We start from the raw sequence: 13,816 nt of genomic DNA on the forward strand, positions 1-13,816 counted from the left end.
TCATATTTTGCTTGCCTTTCCTCTTTGTCCTCTGTATCTGTTCCTAAGACCACAGGTGATGCACTTTCACATTCGGGATGGAGACAAGCTATGATTGATGAAATGAGTGCTCTTCATCATAATGGCACATGGGACATGGTGCCTCTTCCTTCTGGAAAATCTGTGGTTGTTTGCAGATGGATTTATGCTGTTAAGGTTGGACCTGATGGTCAAGTGGATCGTCTTAAAGCTCGCTTGGTGGCGAAGGATTTCACTCAGGTCTTTGGCTTGGATTTTATTGATACTTTTTCTCCTGTGGCGAAAATGTCTATTGTTCGCCTTTTTATTGCCATGGCTGCTGTTAGTCATTGGCCTCTCTACCAACTGGATATCAAGAATGCTTTTCTTCATGGTAATTTTGAGGAAGAAATTTATATGGAGCAACCTCCTGGATTTGTTGCTCAGGGGGAGTCGGGTCTTTTTTGTCGTCTTCGTAAGTCTCTCTATGGCCTCAAACAATCTCCAAGAGCTTGGTTTGGTAAATTTAGCAGTGTTGTTCAACAATTTGGCATGACTCGGAGTGCAGCTGATCATTCTCTCTTTTATCGTCATTCTGCTTCTGGACCTATTTATCTGGCGATATATGTGGATGATATTATCATCACAGGCAGTGATCATCATGGGATCACTCGATTGAAACAACACTTATGTCATCATTTTCAGACTAAGGATCTTGGGAAACTTCGATACTTCTTAGGAATCGAGGTGGCCCAATCTAAAGCTGGTGTTGTGATATCTCAGAGAAAATATGCTCTGGATATTCTTGAAGAAACTACTCTGTTAAATTCAAAGTCTGTTGATACTCCTATGGATCCAAGTATCAAGCTTCTACCAAATCAGGGGGAGCCCTTTTCAGATCCTGAGCAGTATAGAAGATTGGTTGAAAAATTGAACTACCTCACAGTCACTCGGCCTGATATTTCCTTTGCATTTAGTGTTGTCAGTCAATTTCTCAATTCTCCATGTCAAGAACATTGGAATGCAGTCATTCGTATTCTTAAGTATATCAAGGCATCTCCAGGGAAAGGCCTTGAATATGAAGATAAAGGTCATGATAAAGTGGTTGGCTACTGTGATGCTGATTGGGTTGGTTGTCCAACTGATAGGAGATCTACTTCTGGGTATTGTGTCTTTGTTGGAGGCAACTTGATTTCCTGGAAAAGTAAGAAACAAAGCGTAGTTGCCAGATCAAGTGCTGAAGCAGGATACCGCTCCATGGCGACTACTACTTGCGAGCTCATCTGGCTTAAACAGCTTCTTAGAGAACTTAAGTTTGGAAACACTGGACAGACAACTCTCATTTGTGATAATCAAGCAGCTCTACACATTTCATCAAATCCACTGTTTCATGAAAGAACCAAGCATATAGAAATAGATTGACACTTTGTTCGAGAAAAGGTTCTTGCTGGTGAAATTAAAACTAGCTTTGTACCCTCTAATGAGCAATTAGCAGATGTGTTTACAAAATCTTTGAGGGGCCCTCGAATAGAGTTTATATGTAACAAGCTTGGTGCATATGACCTATACGCTCCAGCTTGAGGGGGAGTGATAGAAATATATTGTAATTAGGGTTTCCTTATTTTGTAATTAAGGTTTCCTTATTTTGTATTAGGTCAGATTACATTAGGTTTGGGCTTAGCCCATTAGTCTGTTTATATATTGTACAACCTTCATGAGTCAATACACGCAGAAATATTTCAAATGTTTCTCTCTTTTCTCTTGCTATTTAACAAAATAAATAGTTGTGATCAAATAATATGATCACTTTTTCATATGAGAGGACCCAAATCCCCCCCATATATATAATGAGTTCAATTTCTCTACAGCCGCTTTACGTATATATAGGTTAAAGCATTTAATGTGGGGAATCATAACCATATAAAAGGTGAAAGCATTAAATGTGGGGAATATAACCATACACCTATCATTGTTGCACGTACAACAACTTTAGATATGATTTTACCTACATATATATATAGGGAAAACAATCTCTTATGTTACTGTAAAACAATAACCGTTTCCTGCACAAACAAACATAGGGAGGAGAGAGAAAAGAGAGGTGAGAGAAAGTTAAAAAAGTGGGACCCACGTATGTTTTTGTGAGGGTAGGAAACGGTTACTGATTTACAATGACATAAGATATTATTTTCCCATATATATATATATATATATATATATATATATATATATATATATATATATATATATTACACTTTCTTAACTAATTTAATTTAATATTATATTTTAAATTTTAAATAAATGTTTATTGGGAAGATTATAGTTACTATCTTTTTTTGTTACTACTAAATCTTAACTATTGATTTCCGTCAATCTAACGGTTGTAATTTATTGAGTTATACTTATTAATTAATTATTAATTTTCAATAAATTATAACCGTTAGATTAACGAAAATCAACGGCTAAGATTTTGTAGTAAGAGGTAGTAAGTATAATCTCTCCCATGTTTATTATTTGCTAAAGTAACATCAATCCCAGTGTGATTAAACCCAACCCAGACATCGACCCGGTTGAGGTATTGGGTCACTAGTCGGACCGATTAACCCGGATATATATAAATATATATAAAAATATGAACATATAAATTTAATTATATTCTCCATATCTAAAATGAGTTAAACAAGTTTCACTAAATATGACAAAAAATTACTCAATTGCATGACCCGACCGGGTCACCGATTTTGGCCGGGTTTTAACTGGGTCTGATACATTGTCGATCCGATGCTTGACTCGAACCGAACCAGTTCATCTGATTATGGGTCGAGCTAGTCAGGTTTTATAACACTGATCAATTCTATTACTTTGAAAATTAGTGTTACGACTCGTAATCTCAGAAAATACCTTCAAGTGAACAATATATATATAACAAATTTATTATATTATTAAAAAAAATTAAAAGGCAAGCCTGCGCACTGTTATGTCGGGCTTTTTAAAATGGGCTAGACGATAGGCACTGATAGACCGCTGACCCATTTATCCCACTAAGTTAATCTATTTTCATCTTCCTTTTTCGTCACCCTTCTATTTTTTTAATTTTTTTTTTCCTTTCTTCCCCACCTTGTCAATCTTGGATGGAAGTACTCTCCGTTTGTTGTTAGAAGACGAGGATGATTTTGCCATGTTAGTAGAAAATCTATTCATTGATTTAGAATCTTAGATGCCAAATATAAGGGGAAAATCAGAAAGAGTGAAATTCGGAATGCTCTAAACGAAAGGTGTTCCTTTTATATTAGGTCCACTTTATTTTTCAATTTGAATAATATGTTTGTTTTTCTCTTGACGTTGGTTCTTGTTTCCAGATGAATTTTCTATGACCCTCAAGCGTAAGATGTAAAGCGTGACAGTCCTGTTATCAAAACAAAAAAAAAGCGTGACAGTCCATTTGTTCCTATTTCATCTTCTGTAAGATATAATTTGCTTTATCCATGTCACTTTTTCCTGTCATGAGAATATGTTTCTGCCCTATCCTCACTTTTTGTTTTTTATACTGTGAATAATTTTAGATTATATAGAGGCAAGTAATATATTATAACAGTAACAGACAATTACATTCTTATTTTAAGGTTTTGTTTGGTGTGGATTTGCAGTATCAAAATGGTTTTCCTAGTGGAGTTGCCAAAGTTGATAAGGCAACTGCTAAAGTGTACAGCTGAACTAGGAACTCAAATAAAAAAAATAAAAGAAAAATGGCTGATGATTGCCTTCAGGTGGTGTTTGGTTGGGAGATTTTCAGCGGAGATCTATCTTTCTCAAGTATGGCTTTTAGAAACACCATGTTTGTTTCATCGTTTTTCACCAAAAATCCATCTATCCAATTTGTCTGGATTTATGAGAAACATAGATATCCGCACTGTTTAGAAACCCAATTTGAATGTGGGATTTTTCGGAAAATCGGTTATTTGACTTTTAATGCACTGTTGATTTCATAAAATTACCTAATTTTTCCAGTAAGGTTTTTCCCCACCAAACAACTTTTTTTTACATTTTTCTACCTATCTCACTTTATCTATCTTTCCAATCATTTTTCTATCTATCTCATTTCCTTACTATTTCAAAAAAATTTCCTGAACCAAACGCCCCATCAGGATATTTATAATTGACCACTGGACTTTGCTTCACATCCTCATAAGCCATATATTTTGTTTATGCAGCATGGCTGTGACCATGTGTACATGCCCTGATTGTTAAACATTTTTGTTAATGTCTTATATTATTAGGCTTTATTCTATCTTGTACATCAAACATGTCCTAAGGAATCACTAAGCACGTGAATCAACTAATAAGTTATTGTTTTATCTTAACTGATAAAAAGGGGGTGAATCGGAAAAGTGATAGAATTGATCCTTCATAACTGAAAGGTTATGGGTTCGAATCTAGAAAACAACATTTTTGCAATTATACAATGGTAAGACAACACAATTGTGTTATGTGATTCTATCCGAGTCAAATCCGATGATTCACGTAATTGAAGAAAATATTAAACAGACACATTTTTTTTTGTCACTAACAAATTGATATTGTTAATAACTTCTAATAAATGGAGTGATTTTTACCTCATTCATCAAATAACTATCTTTTGCATCTTCACAAATTCAACTGAATTCTGTCAAAATTTTCTTCTTGTGTACCATTATTTGCTAATAACTAGTAGCATTTCTCTAATTTGCAATCATCAAGTGGTTTATCGCACCAATATTTTAATTTGCTCTTAGAAACTAAAAATACAGGACAACTGACAGTGATCTTGGATGATTGGTGTTATGAACTGCACACAACACGCTAAGTAAAAGCTATATCTTGAGGTGATGTATATTATCCTGGAAGGAAAAACTGCATTGTCCCATCCCAGGACACACCCTGAGTAAGACTAGGATTTCATTGTTACTATGATGCCTTAAAATTTAACAATCATGATCACATTGAACCTCTGAAACTCTACAATTGGGTGCTGGGTGTCATTTCAAGTTAAAACTCTTCACCATCCTCTGTTGATCTTGTAATAGGGATGGACCATCTCCCCAAATGTGCAGTGTAATTTATGCACCTGATGACGCCTCTTCCCTTAGGCCCATCCGGGAAGTCAAGGACACTAACGCTCCCAGCATCAAGATGAAATGATCCCAACCATTCTTTCGTCAAATTAAGGCAGTGCCCCATTAGTGCTATGTGGATCGCAGGATGACCAACAGCAACTACAACTTCTTCTGGCTTAGATTCATCAGATATTTCATCCAACAGATATCGCCAGGCTTTTCCAGATTGATCCCATAATGTTGTTCTCAATCCATCCTCAACTTTATTTAACCACCCAGGCTGAAATGGCGGAAGATTGGATGTATCCTGCAATAAATAAAGACAAATTTAGACAGAACATATTGATAATGCACACATAAATTTTTCATCAAGCTTCGTCATTTAGGTAGACTTGAAAAATGGAGATCAAAATTAGAAGCAACTATTAGTACCAAACACTTTATAAAGCCTTTTGCTAGTTTAAATACTTCTTAGTACATTGAGATGATCATAATTTTCTTCTTCGTTAATATTAAGTTTTTTTTATCTATATCTTCAATTGGTATTTGGCAAATTCTTATGGTCATTGCTTTCTGAAGATCATCCCAGTACGCGAAATACTTCATTAACTAGTAGTATTATTCCTAAAATCAAATATTGTTAAGTTTTTTATCTATATCTTCAATTGGTATTTGGCAAATTCTTATGGCCATTGCTTTCTGAAGATCATCCCAGTACGCAAAATACTTCATTAACTAGTAGTATTATTCTGAAAATCAAATAGTCCTCGAATGACTGATCTATGCTTCCACACAAACACATTTAAACTGTAAGTTACTTGCCATTTTGAATTGTTGAAAGATTGTAACAAAATCAAGGCTCCCCATCTGCTTCATCTCAACATAGCGTGGCACACAGTCAGCACCCAAGCAATCTGCAGCTTCTTGTACCTAAAATCATGTCTAACAGTTTAATTAGAGGAGAGCAACAGTGATAGAAATAAGAAAGTCCAAATTCTCTAGTTCAGGCATACAATGCAATTCAACAGGCATTTCAAAACCAGAGTCTATTCAGAAGTAGATGTAAACACTTGCAATTAATAGATTAAAATAGGAAATAGGAATTTAGCATGATAGAACTAACAGAAAAATACCAACAATGAGGTTACCTTGGAGATGGTCATGGCTGTGTCAACACAAGCTTTGTTAGGACTGCTAATTATGGAATTCACTTTCGACTCAAGAAGTAGCTCTGCAGATTTCTGGGACTGTTACACACGCAAAAGATCAGATGAAAAAACTTTTCCCCACTTATCTCTGATGATTGGATGCAGTACCTGTATAACACCAAGCATGTTCATCGGTTGATCACCAGCAAAAGGAAAACCATCCTGTTAACATAAGGTAGTTTGTTTAGAAAGTTTACATGCAGAAATGCATTTGAATAAAACTTCAGGGAATTTTCTATCCTAGTGCAAATTTCAGAGCAATAATGATTTCGATAACTTGCTAAGGCAAAAAAGGAAGAAACATGAAAAGCAGTTAAAGAATCCCATCCACATTAAAAATGTTTGAGTAAACATTCCTTTTGGTCATGCAACAATCATTTTCTTAAATTCAGTTTCATTTCTCTGAACACTTTCCAAAATACTTCACATTCTAGTAAAAAAAAGAAAAAAACATATGTTAGAATGATTCATAAGAGAACTTGGTTAACTACTTAATATTTCAACTATTATTGCTTGGGGTTTGTTGAAATGCACTTAGCTACCAGTATTAGGAAAGAAATAGACCAAAACGGACAGAATATCCCTCACCATATCAACTATAACTTTCAAACAAACGGGAATAAATAACAAAATCAAATTTTTAGAATGTTTGTTGATGACCCTTTGACCAGTTCTATCTAATCAAAAACATTTTAGCCTTTGCTGCATACCTCTGTATTTCCCTGTGTAGATCCATTACAAACAAGTATGATCCGCTTACTTGTCTCTCGACCTCCGGATTTCCCGCCAGCAAGAGGTGAACCAGGGGTCTGCATTAACAGTTCAATTCTATTCAAATGACCGCCTAAACCGCTGTGCACACTATAACAAAGTTTAAGTAAACAATTTTTGTTTTACAGGGAGGGAATAACACAATCTGCAAGTGCAGAAATTCACATAAGCTTAGAATAGTAAATGTCGATATACCTGATTTAAGCGGTTAAGGCAAATATGTGGAGACCCACCCTCGGATCTTGGGATGAAATCCAGCACACTTACGCCACAATTGCTTTGAAGTAAAGTTCTGAAATACTCCGCCCCCAAACCTGATTGTTTTGAATGGAAGAAAAAGTGAGCACACTATTCAAATTAACAAAATTTCAATCTTTTCATCATCAAAATTTCCATAGAGGGAGAAACAGGTACCAATTGCTGTGGCAACAAGAGCCTGATTAACAGCATTGTGAGCAACCACAAGAACAGACCTGCTATCATGAGCTAGGATTTTACTCCAGCAGCTTCTAGCACGTTCCCACAACTCTCTCACGGGATAATGACCATCAATGTTGAAATTCGCAGCATCCACCTGCCATTGACGAAAAGCAGAACCAAACCTCTCTTTCCCCTCATGCTTCAAAAGACCCTAAAATATAGCAACAACAGGACCAGTCATACCAAGCCACAAGGCCATACCTTAGCAAAACCTCATTTTACTTTAGCCCCTAAAAGATACAAGCTCTATCAATTCAATCCCTTGTAGATTAATCTAATCAATTTGATCTCTCAAAGTTCAATTTCTCAATATTTTAATCCTTCCATCCAAATAATAAATGTAAATAATGTCTGGACTATCGATTGACTTAAAAAATAATAATAATAATAACAAGAAGCTGAACCATACTTGAATTAATTATGCAGGGACCAAAATATTGGAAATTTAAACTTTGAATTATTAATAAGTAAGGTACCACCAATCACATGAATCATTAGGATAAGGGGTTGTTTCAGGATCTCGAGTTTAAGTAGCTCAGAATGCAGTTGTATTAAATAAAACTTAGTAGGGATAGTTTTGTCATCCATATGATCTTACATAGTTCAAATAAAGCTAATCGAGTAATCAATAAACACATAAATAATAATAAGGGTTTAACTTTTGCATAAATATTTTATCTGACACACTAACAACAAAGTGAGTAAGTTTCATCGTGAACAAAAGAGACAAAAAAAATTGATAGAACCCTCACTTTTAATTGAGTATGGCAAATAAAATATTCCTGGAGCAAAAGTAAAAATAGTTTTCACTAATAATAATAATAGGAAAAAAGAAGTATCATTTAAAAGGACATAATTTATGTCCTTATAGATAATTTACATAAAGTATGATCAGTTATATTTTGTTTTTCGAAAAAAAAAAAAATTTCTCTCCCCAGTGATAGCTACTGACGTATAAACTAAAAAAAAATAACTTTTCAGCAGAATATGATCACACACAATTTGTATCATTTTAAATAACACACGTAAATCCATAATAATAATAATAATACTAATAATAATGAGAAGAGGAAGAAGAAGTAAGGTGGAGGAAACAAAGCTGAACCATACTTGAAAGGAGTACAAATCGATTTCCCTCAGATCTAATTCAGTAATTATCGGTTCTTGGCGAGGTCCCCATATGATTTCAGCGGTTCTCTTGGATCGTGTCAAGGGACTTTGAAGAAGAAACAGCGCAAAAATCCAACGTCACAAGAAGTCAGAACAAGCAATAAGCAATGGAGGAAGGTGGATTTTGAGAGGGAAGAAAGGTGCACCTTGCGAAGCAAGCATCGAAGTGGTCGTCGATGAGCATTTGTCGTGAAGTCTCAGCCTGAGACTCGCCTTTCTTAGTGAGAACGGAGAAATTGGAGCTTCCTTGGATCCTTCCTTCGGCGTTCCACGTGCTTTGCCCGTGCCTCACAACCACCACCCTCTTCGCCGCCCTGATTGGAGGGAATGGGAGCGAAGCACGGAGCTCCGAACCCAATTCCCCCTGTTGTTGTATCTCCTGCACGCTGCTAGAGCATTGAACGGCGACGTATCGGTTAGGGTATGGCTTCGTGCGGCTAGGGTTTGCACCTGTGAGATGGAGAATACACAGAGAAGAAGAAGAAAAAGGTCTTACCAGTAAAACCATTTGGGGTTTGCGTGTGTTCTGTTATGTTCTGTTAGTGTAATGTGTAACAGTGTGCTTGTGTGATGATCACTTTTTTTTATTATTATTTCTATGGTTGGTTGCCGTTGCTACCATATCGCTCTGCGTGGAGGGAGATGCCTAGGGAAAGACACGTGTTCGAAGAACCAAAGCTATATCTTGTTATTTGACCTATGATAATTTTTTACTTTCCTCTCTTGTCACTTATATTTATTTATTTTTTATTTTTATTTTAACAAAAAATGAAGTATAAAGTTTACATAGCAAAAATTATTGAATCGTAATTCAAAGCTGTGAAATGTGAATGGTTAGGTTATTTTTTAATCGTAAATTCAATAGAATTGTTACGTATAGAAATATAATGAAAAATGTCTTAAAATATGCAAATAATGTGTTAATTTTTAGTCAATCTTAATTGCATTTAATATTTATCTAAATATAAACATATAATAAATAAAACAAGAAGAATAGAATTAGAATTTAAAAATTAAGTGAAAATTATATTTAAAATAATTTCAATACAAATGTATAATAAATAAATAGGTTCGTATTTTCTGCAGTCCATGTAGATAAATTATCTACATTGAGCCCAAAATGACGTCGTTTTGAGGCGAAAATCAAAATATTTTTGTATTTATAATTTATTTCAGAGTTATAATAGTCTTTCTCATTATGATTTTTTAATCTTTCAGCCCAAAAAGACGTCGTTTTGGGAGTGAATGTAAATAATTTATCTATATTTACTGTAAAAACATTAAAGCCTAAATAAATATAGTAGAAAAAAGAAACTAGGATATGAAAATTAGATAGAAAGTAAAATTAAATCCAACGAAATTAATTTTACTTTATAATTAATATCAAATAAATTTAATGTTTATCTAAATATAAATATATGATAAATAAGATAAAAAGAATAAAGCTATGATTTGAAAATTCGATAAAATATAGATTTATAAATATAATAAAATAGGTTTTACTTGTTTACCAAGAAAAAAAAAGGTTTTACTTTTAAGCTAATTAAAGTAACAGATAAGGTATGTACCCAAAAAAAGTAACAGATAAGGTGATTACCAAAAAAAAAGTACCAGATAAGGTAGCAACTCATATATAAGCTAACTTAAAAAAGGCCAGTAACTTATTAGTAACCATTAACCAAATGGTCTAAGTCCAAATTCCAAAGTTTGTTCCTCGACTCTCTTCTCATGCATAGTAAAGGGTAAATTGGCAAAAATAGATTATTAAAATAGATTTTCTTCTCCCATGCTATTATTGAATGGGTCTGATTTGCCTATCTGCCCTTTTATTCAAGTTCAGTATCACATCAGGTCATCCTTGACCTGACTTTGAGACCCAAATGTTCATGATTCCGGCAATTCATACAGTAATTCTGGCTACCATGCGATTGACACTGATTTGTATCATTTGCATTCCAAATCATATCAAACCATTCCATATGAATAGTGCATCTCACCAGTTGTACAACTATGATCCAGAAGTTTTAGTTTCCTAGAAATGTGACATTTGACTTAAGATAATCAGGTTCAAACTAATGACAAAAACCTCATTTGCTTTATATAACAGTTCACTATTTCATAGAATCATTACCCAACAGGCAAAAACAACATCACTAACATATCCTAAAAGGCCAAAACTTTTGTTTCAAAATCAAATCATTCACATTACAGATCAATAACAAATCAACTTAAAATTTAGACAGTACAAGTTCTATAGGAACGAATCCAGCTACAAGTTACAAACATCAAAATGGGGTGGGGGGGAGTGAAGCATTGATATCACTCTTCCATGGGATGATTGTCCTCTGATTGCTGTTGGGTAACCCCAACTTTGATCTTAGGTAAAGTAAGAGACGGCTCCTTTTGAAGCACAGAAGGAGCTTTGACCAGACTGATGCCCTGCTCCAACTCCCTAACTGCCTCCGCCTGCAACTTTTGTTTCTTCCCTTTCATCCTAAGGGAGATTTCAGCAAATGTCAGCAAAGAGCAAAAAGAAAAAAACCTTTCAAAGCTTTCTGATATAAATAAAGTGGAATCGAAGAATAACCTAATCTTATGATGTCTCTCCTCCCTGCTGACTCTGATCTTATCAATCTTTGGAATGGCCTTGAGCACATTCTCAGCGAGATTCCTGTCATATCTCTCAGGCCTGTTTCGCTTTCTCTCAAACTCAAAAGTTGAATCCTAAAAATGACACATAATAGTGCTGAAGCTTCTCCAAACCAAGAGAGTAGTAAACAACACACAAATAAGACCAGGACAAACAAGGGAAAGGAAGTTTTATTTACCTGTGTCATATCCTTTCCATGCACTCGCCTATATGCCTTTGTCCATTTTACTTTCCGCGGGTTCCTCTTCATTTTAAAGTTCTTGTGGCATTTAGATCTACAAAATCGAAAAATCTACAAGCAGAACAGTTGTCAGAAACGTGAACATATATGCCATGTGTAGTGAAGCTATCAATATACTAGTCACTTATTACTCTTGGGCATTAAGAGAGTTTTATATACATAAACTTTAGCCTACCAATTACTTATGAAAATGTGTTAGGAACCTCATTTAATGCAGGTGTAATGTAGGAAGAGATGTAGGGGATTACACCCCAATTAGTTAGAATTGTGTGTGTAGTGTGTGTAGCATAGATGTTAGTTACAACAGCAAGGATAAATAGGAAAGGGGGAAATATTTTGGGGGAAGCGAGAATTGTGTAAGGAGTTTTAGTTGGGAGAGGACAGGCCTCTCGAAAGCCTGCTATAGTTTGTTTTTCTTCTTTTCATCCGTAACCACCATATAAGCCTGTGACAGCTTGATGTCAGAAAAACCAATACAAATACTTACTGTTTTTCTTTCTATTTTGTGTTATTTGATTTTGGTTCTCATCAAAATTAAATAGCAAATAATCAAAGAACTTGATAGGCGATCTAAGCAATCAATTCAAGCATGAGACAATCTACTAATTTACTAAATCTATCTATACATCATATAAGATTAGACAATCAGGTCATGAAGAAGGACACTAAAATCTCAAACTACAATGCAGATGATAAGTACTTCTCAATTAAGGTGGAATACTGCAACTTTAGAAAGTAGCTAGCAACTAGAACCTCAATTCCAGATCTTTCAATTGATCCAAAAATGCAAAAGGCTCCATAATAAATAGTTCGCGAGTGGCATGTACACAAATGAACCAGCACATTGATAACAGACAGACAGCCGAGGGAAATAATTTAATTTACCTTTGCATCATTACGAACAAACTGGATTCCATGTCCAGGATATACAGTAGAAGAACAGAACCAGCATTTCTCCAGTCTCATTGTGCTTCCAGACTAAAGCAACACTTCTACAAAAGAAATGAACCCAAAAATATTAAATATATAAACTATGGGTTTTATAATTCTCGTGTTGAATGAGAATTGAAATCTTATGTTCTAGAGACAAAAAGCATGTGGGACCCATATGTTAGTAAAATTATATGTAGGACCCATGTCAGCACGGAAATCGAAAGATGTGTAGGAAAATTTCAATTCTCATGTTAAATGAGACAATGATTTCCCAATTATAAAACCCATAAACTATTCAATATTATTACCTCAAGAAAGTAAATTAAGAAATACATAATGTTAGTATCTACTATCAACTTACATTATGAAATTGTCCATACTATAACTAATGCAAGCTGAATACTTATATAAGTTTAATAATCTAAGGAATTGATAAAATATCAAACACAGCAATAGACATTACGAAGTACTATAGTTATATTATATACACCACATGCAATAGAAATCATTGAGTGAACATTACAGTCTATAGCGACAAAAAGAACATGAAGGAAAATCCTGCAGCAACAATTTTGAATGCAAACCCTAAACCTCGAAATTAAAATTAAGGACTCCATGCTCCAGCATTCATAATATTAAAATTCCATAACTCTATAAAGAGTATTATATTGGATGCCGTGGTGCTTTACAAGACCCGTGTTTCATTCTTGTATATTAGTTCAAGCTCAACCAAAATAGAACATCACCCATTATCGTTTAAGCGTTAATCAATTAATTAGGTAATAGATCGAAAAGGTAAAGAAAGGGAGATGATAAGCATAAAATGAAGTAGAGAGAGAACCTGAGGAATAGTGGTGAATAACCGAAGCTGTTGAGGCGAAAATGAAGAACGTAAGACCCTAAACCCAGAGTCCAGAGACAATTGGGCGGTGTGGCCGCCACGGCTGTTGAGGCTTTGAGGGTTAAGGCACAGGGAGACTCGAATAAATAATAAAAATTCCAAAACTTAAAGTCTCTTCTCTTTATTGTAAAAAAATAAAAATAATAAATAGTATTTTTCCATTGAATAAGATTATATTTATAAAAAAAATTATTTATTAATTCTTGTAAATTATATTATGTTTTTTAGGAATAGTTGTGTCATTTTAAGTGAGAGAAAAACATAATTTAGTACTTTTTTATTTAAAATTTAAATCAAAAAAAGCATTCACTTTCTCTACCATTAGGGGTGGCAAAACGAGTCAGCTCGTCCTGATCCGCCAAAAGTGGATTG

General features: G+C 34.4%; 2 protein-coding genes and 1 long non-coding RNA gene across 3 annotated transcripts; 1 reads left to right on the forward strand and 2 right to left on the reverse strand.

Moving 5' to 3' along the window:
* The first annotated feature begins 3,123 nt into the window (after positions 1–3,123).
* On the forward strand, positions 3,124–3,595 carry LOC133299605 (uncharacterized). Its single transcript, XR_009749956.1, has 2 exons — positions 3,124–3,272; positions 3,357–3,595. It is a non-coding gene; the product is annotated as an uncharacterized LOC133299605 (long non-coding RNA).
* Positions 3,596–4,687: 1,092 nt separating this feature from the next.
* On the reverse strand, positions 4,688–9,273 carry LOC133299611 (probable 2-carboxy-D-arabinitol-1-phosphatase). The gene is made up of 9 exons (XM_061499080.1): positions 8,866–9,273; positions 8,660–8,765; positions 7,484–7,700; positions 7,265–7,383; positions 7,009–7,107; positions 6,407–6,460; positions 6,239–6,337; positions 5,913–6,020; positions 4,688–5,397 (listed from the first exon to the last, which is right to left on the reverse strand). The coding sequence occupies exons 1-9, from the start codon at positions 9,225–9,227 to the stop codon at positions 5,023–5,025; spliced, it is 1,539 nt and encodes a 512-aa protein (XP_061355064.1). The 5' UTR covers positions 9,228–9,273; the 3' UTR covers positions 4,688–5,022.
* A 1,601-nt stretch (positions 9,274–10,874) lies between these two features.
* LOC133299617 (probable ribosome biogenesis protein RLP24) lies at positions 10,875–13,511 on the reverse strand. Its single transcript, XM_061499095.1, has 5 exons — positions 13,385–13,511; positions 12,496–12,602; positions 11,548–11,661; positions 11,307–11,443; positions 10,875–11,213 (listed from the first exon to the last, which is right to left on the reverse strand). Exons 2-5 carry the CDS (start codon positions 12,574–12,576, stop codon positions 11,039–11,041), a joined length of 507 nt encoding a protein of 168 aa, XP_061355079.1. The 5' UTR covers positions 12,577–12,602; positions 13,385–13,511; the 3' UTR covers positions 10,875–11,038.
* Positions 13,512–13,816: the final 305 nt, after the last annotated feature.

The sequence above is a fragment of the Gastrolobium bilobum genome, unplaced genomic scaffold (genome assembly GCF_033153095.1).
Source record: "Gastrolobium bilobum isolate Gb01-03AN ecotype WA unplaced genomic scaffold, APGP_CSIRO_Gbil_v1 utg22371, whole genome shotgun sequence".
NCBI classification, from domain to species: domain Eukaryota; kingdom Viridiplantae; phylum Streptophyta; class Magnoliopsida; order Fabales; family Fabaceae; genus Gastrolobium; species Gastrolobium bilobum.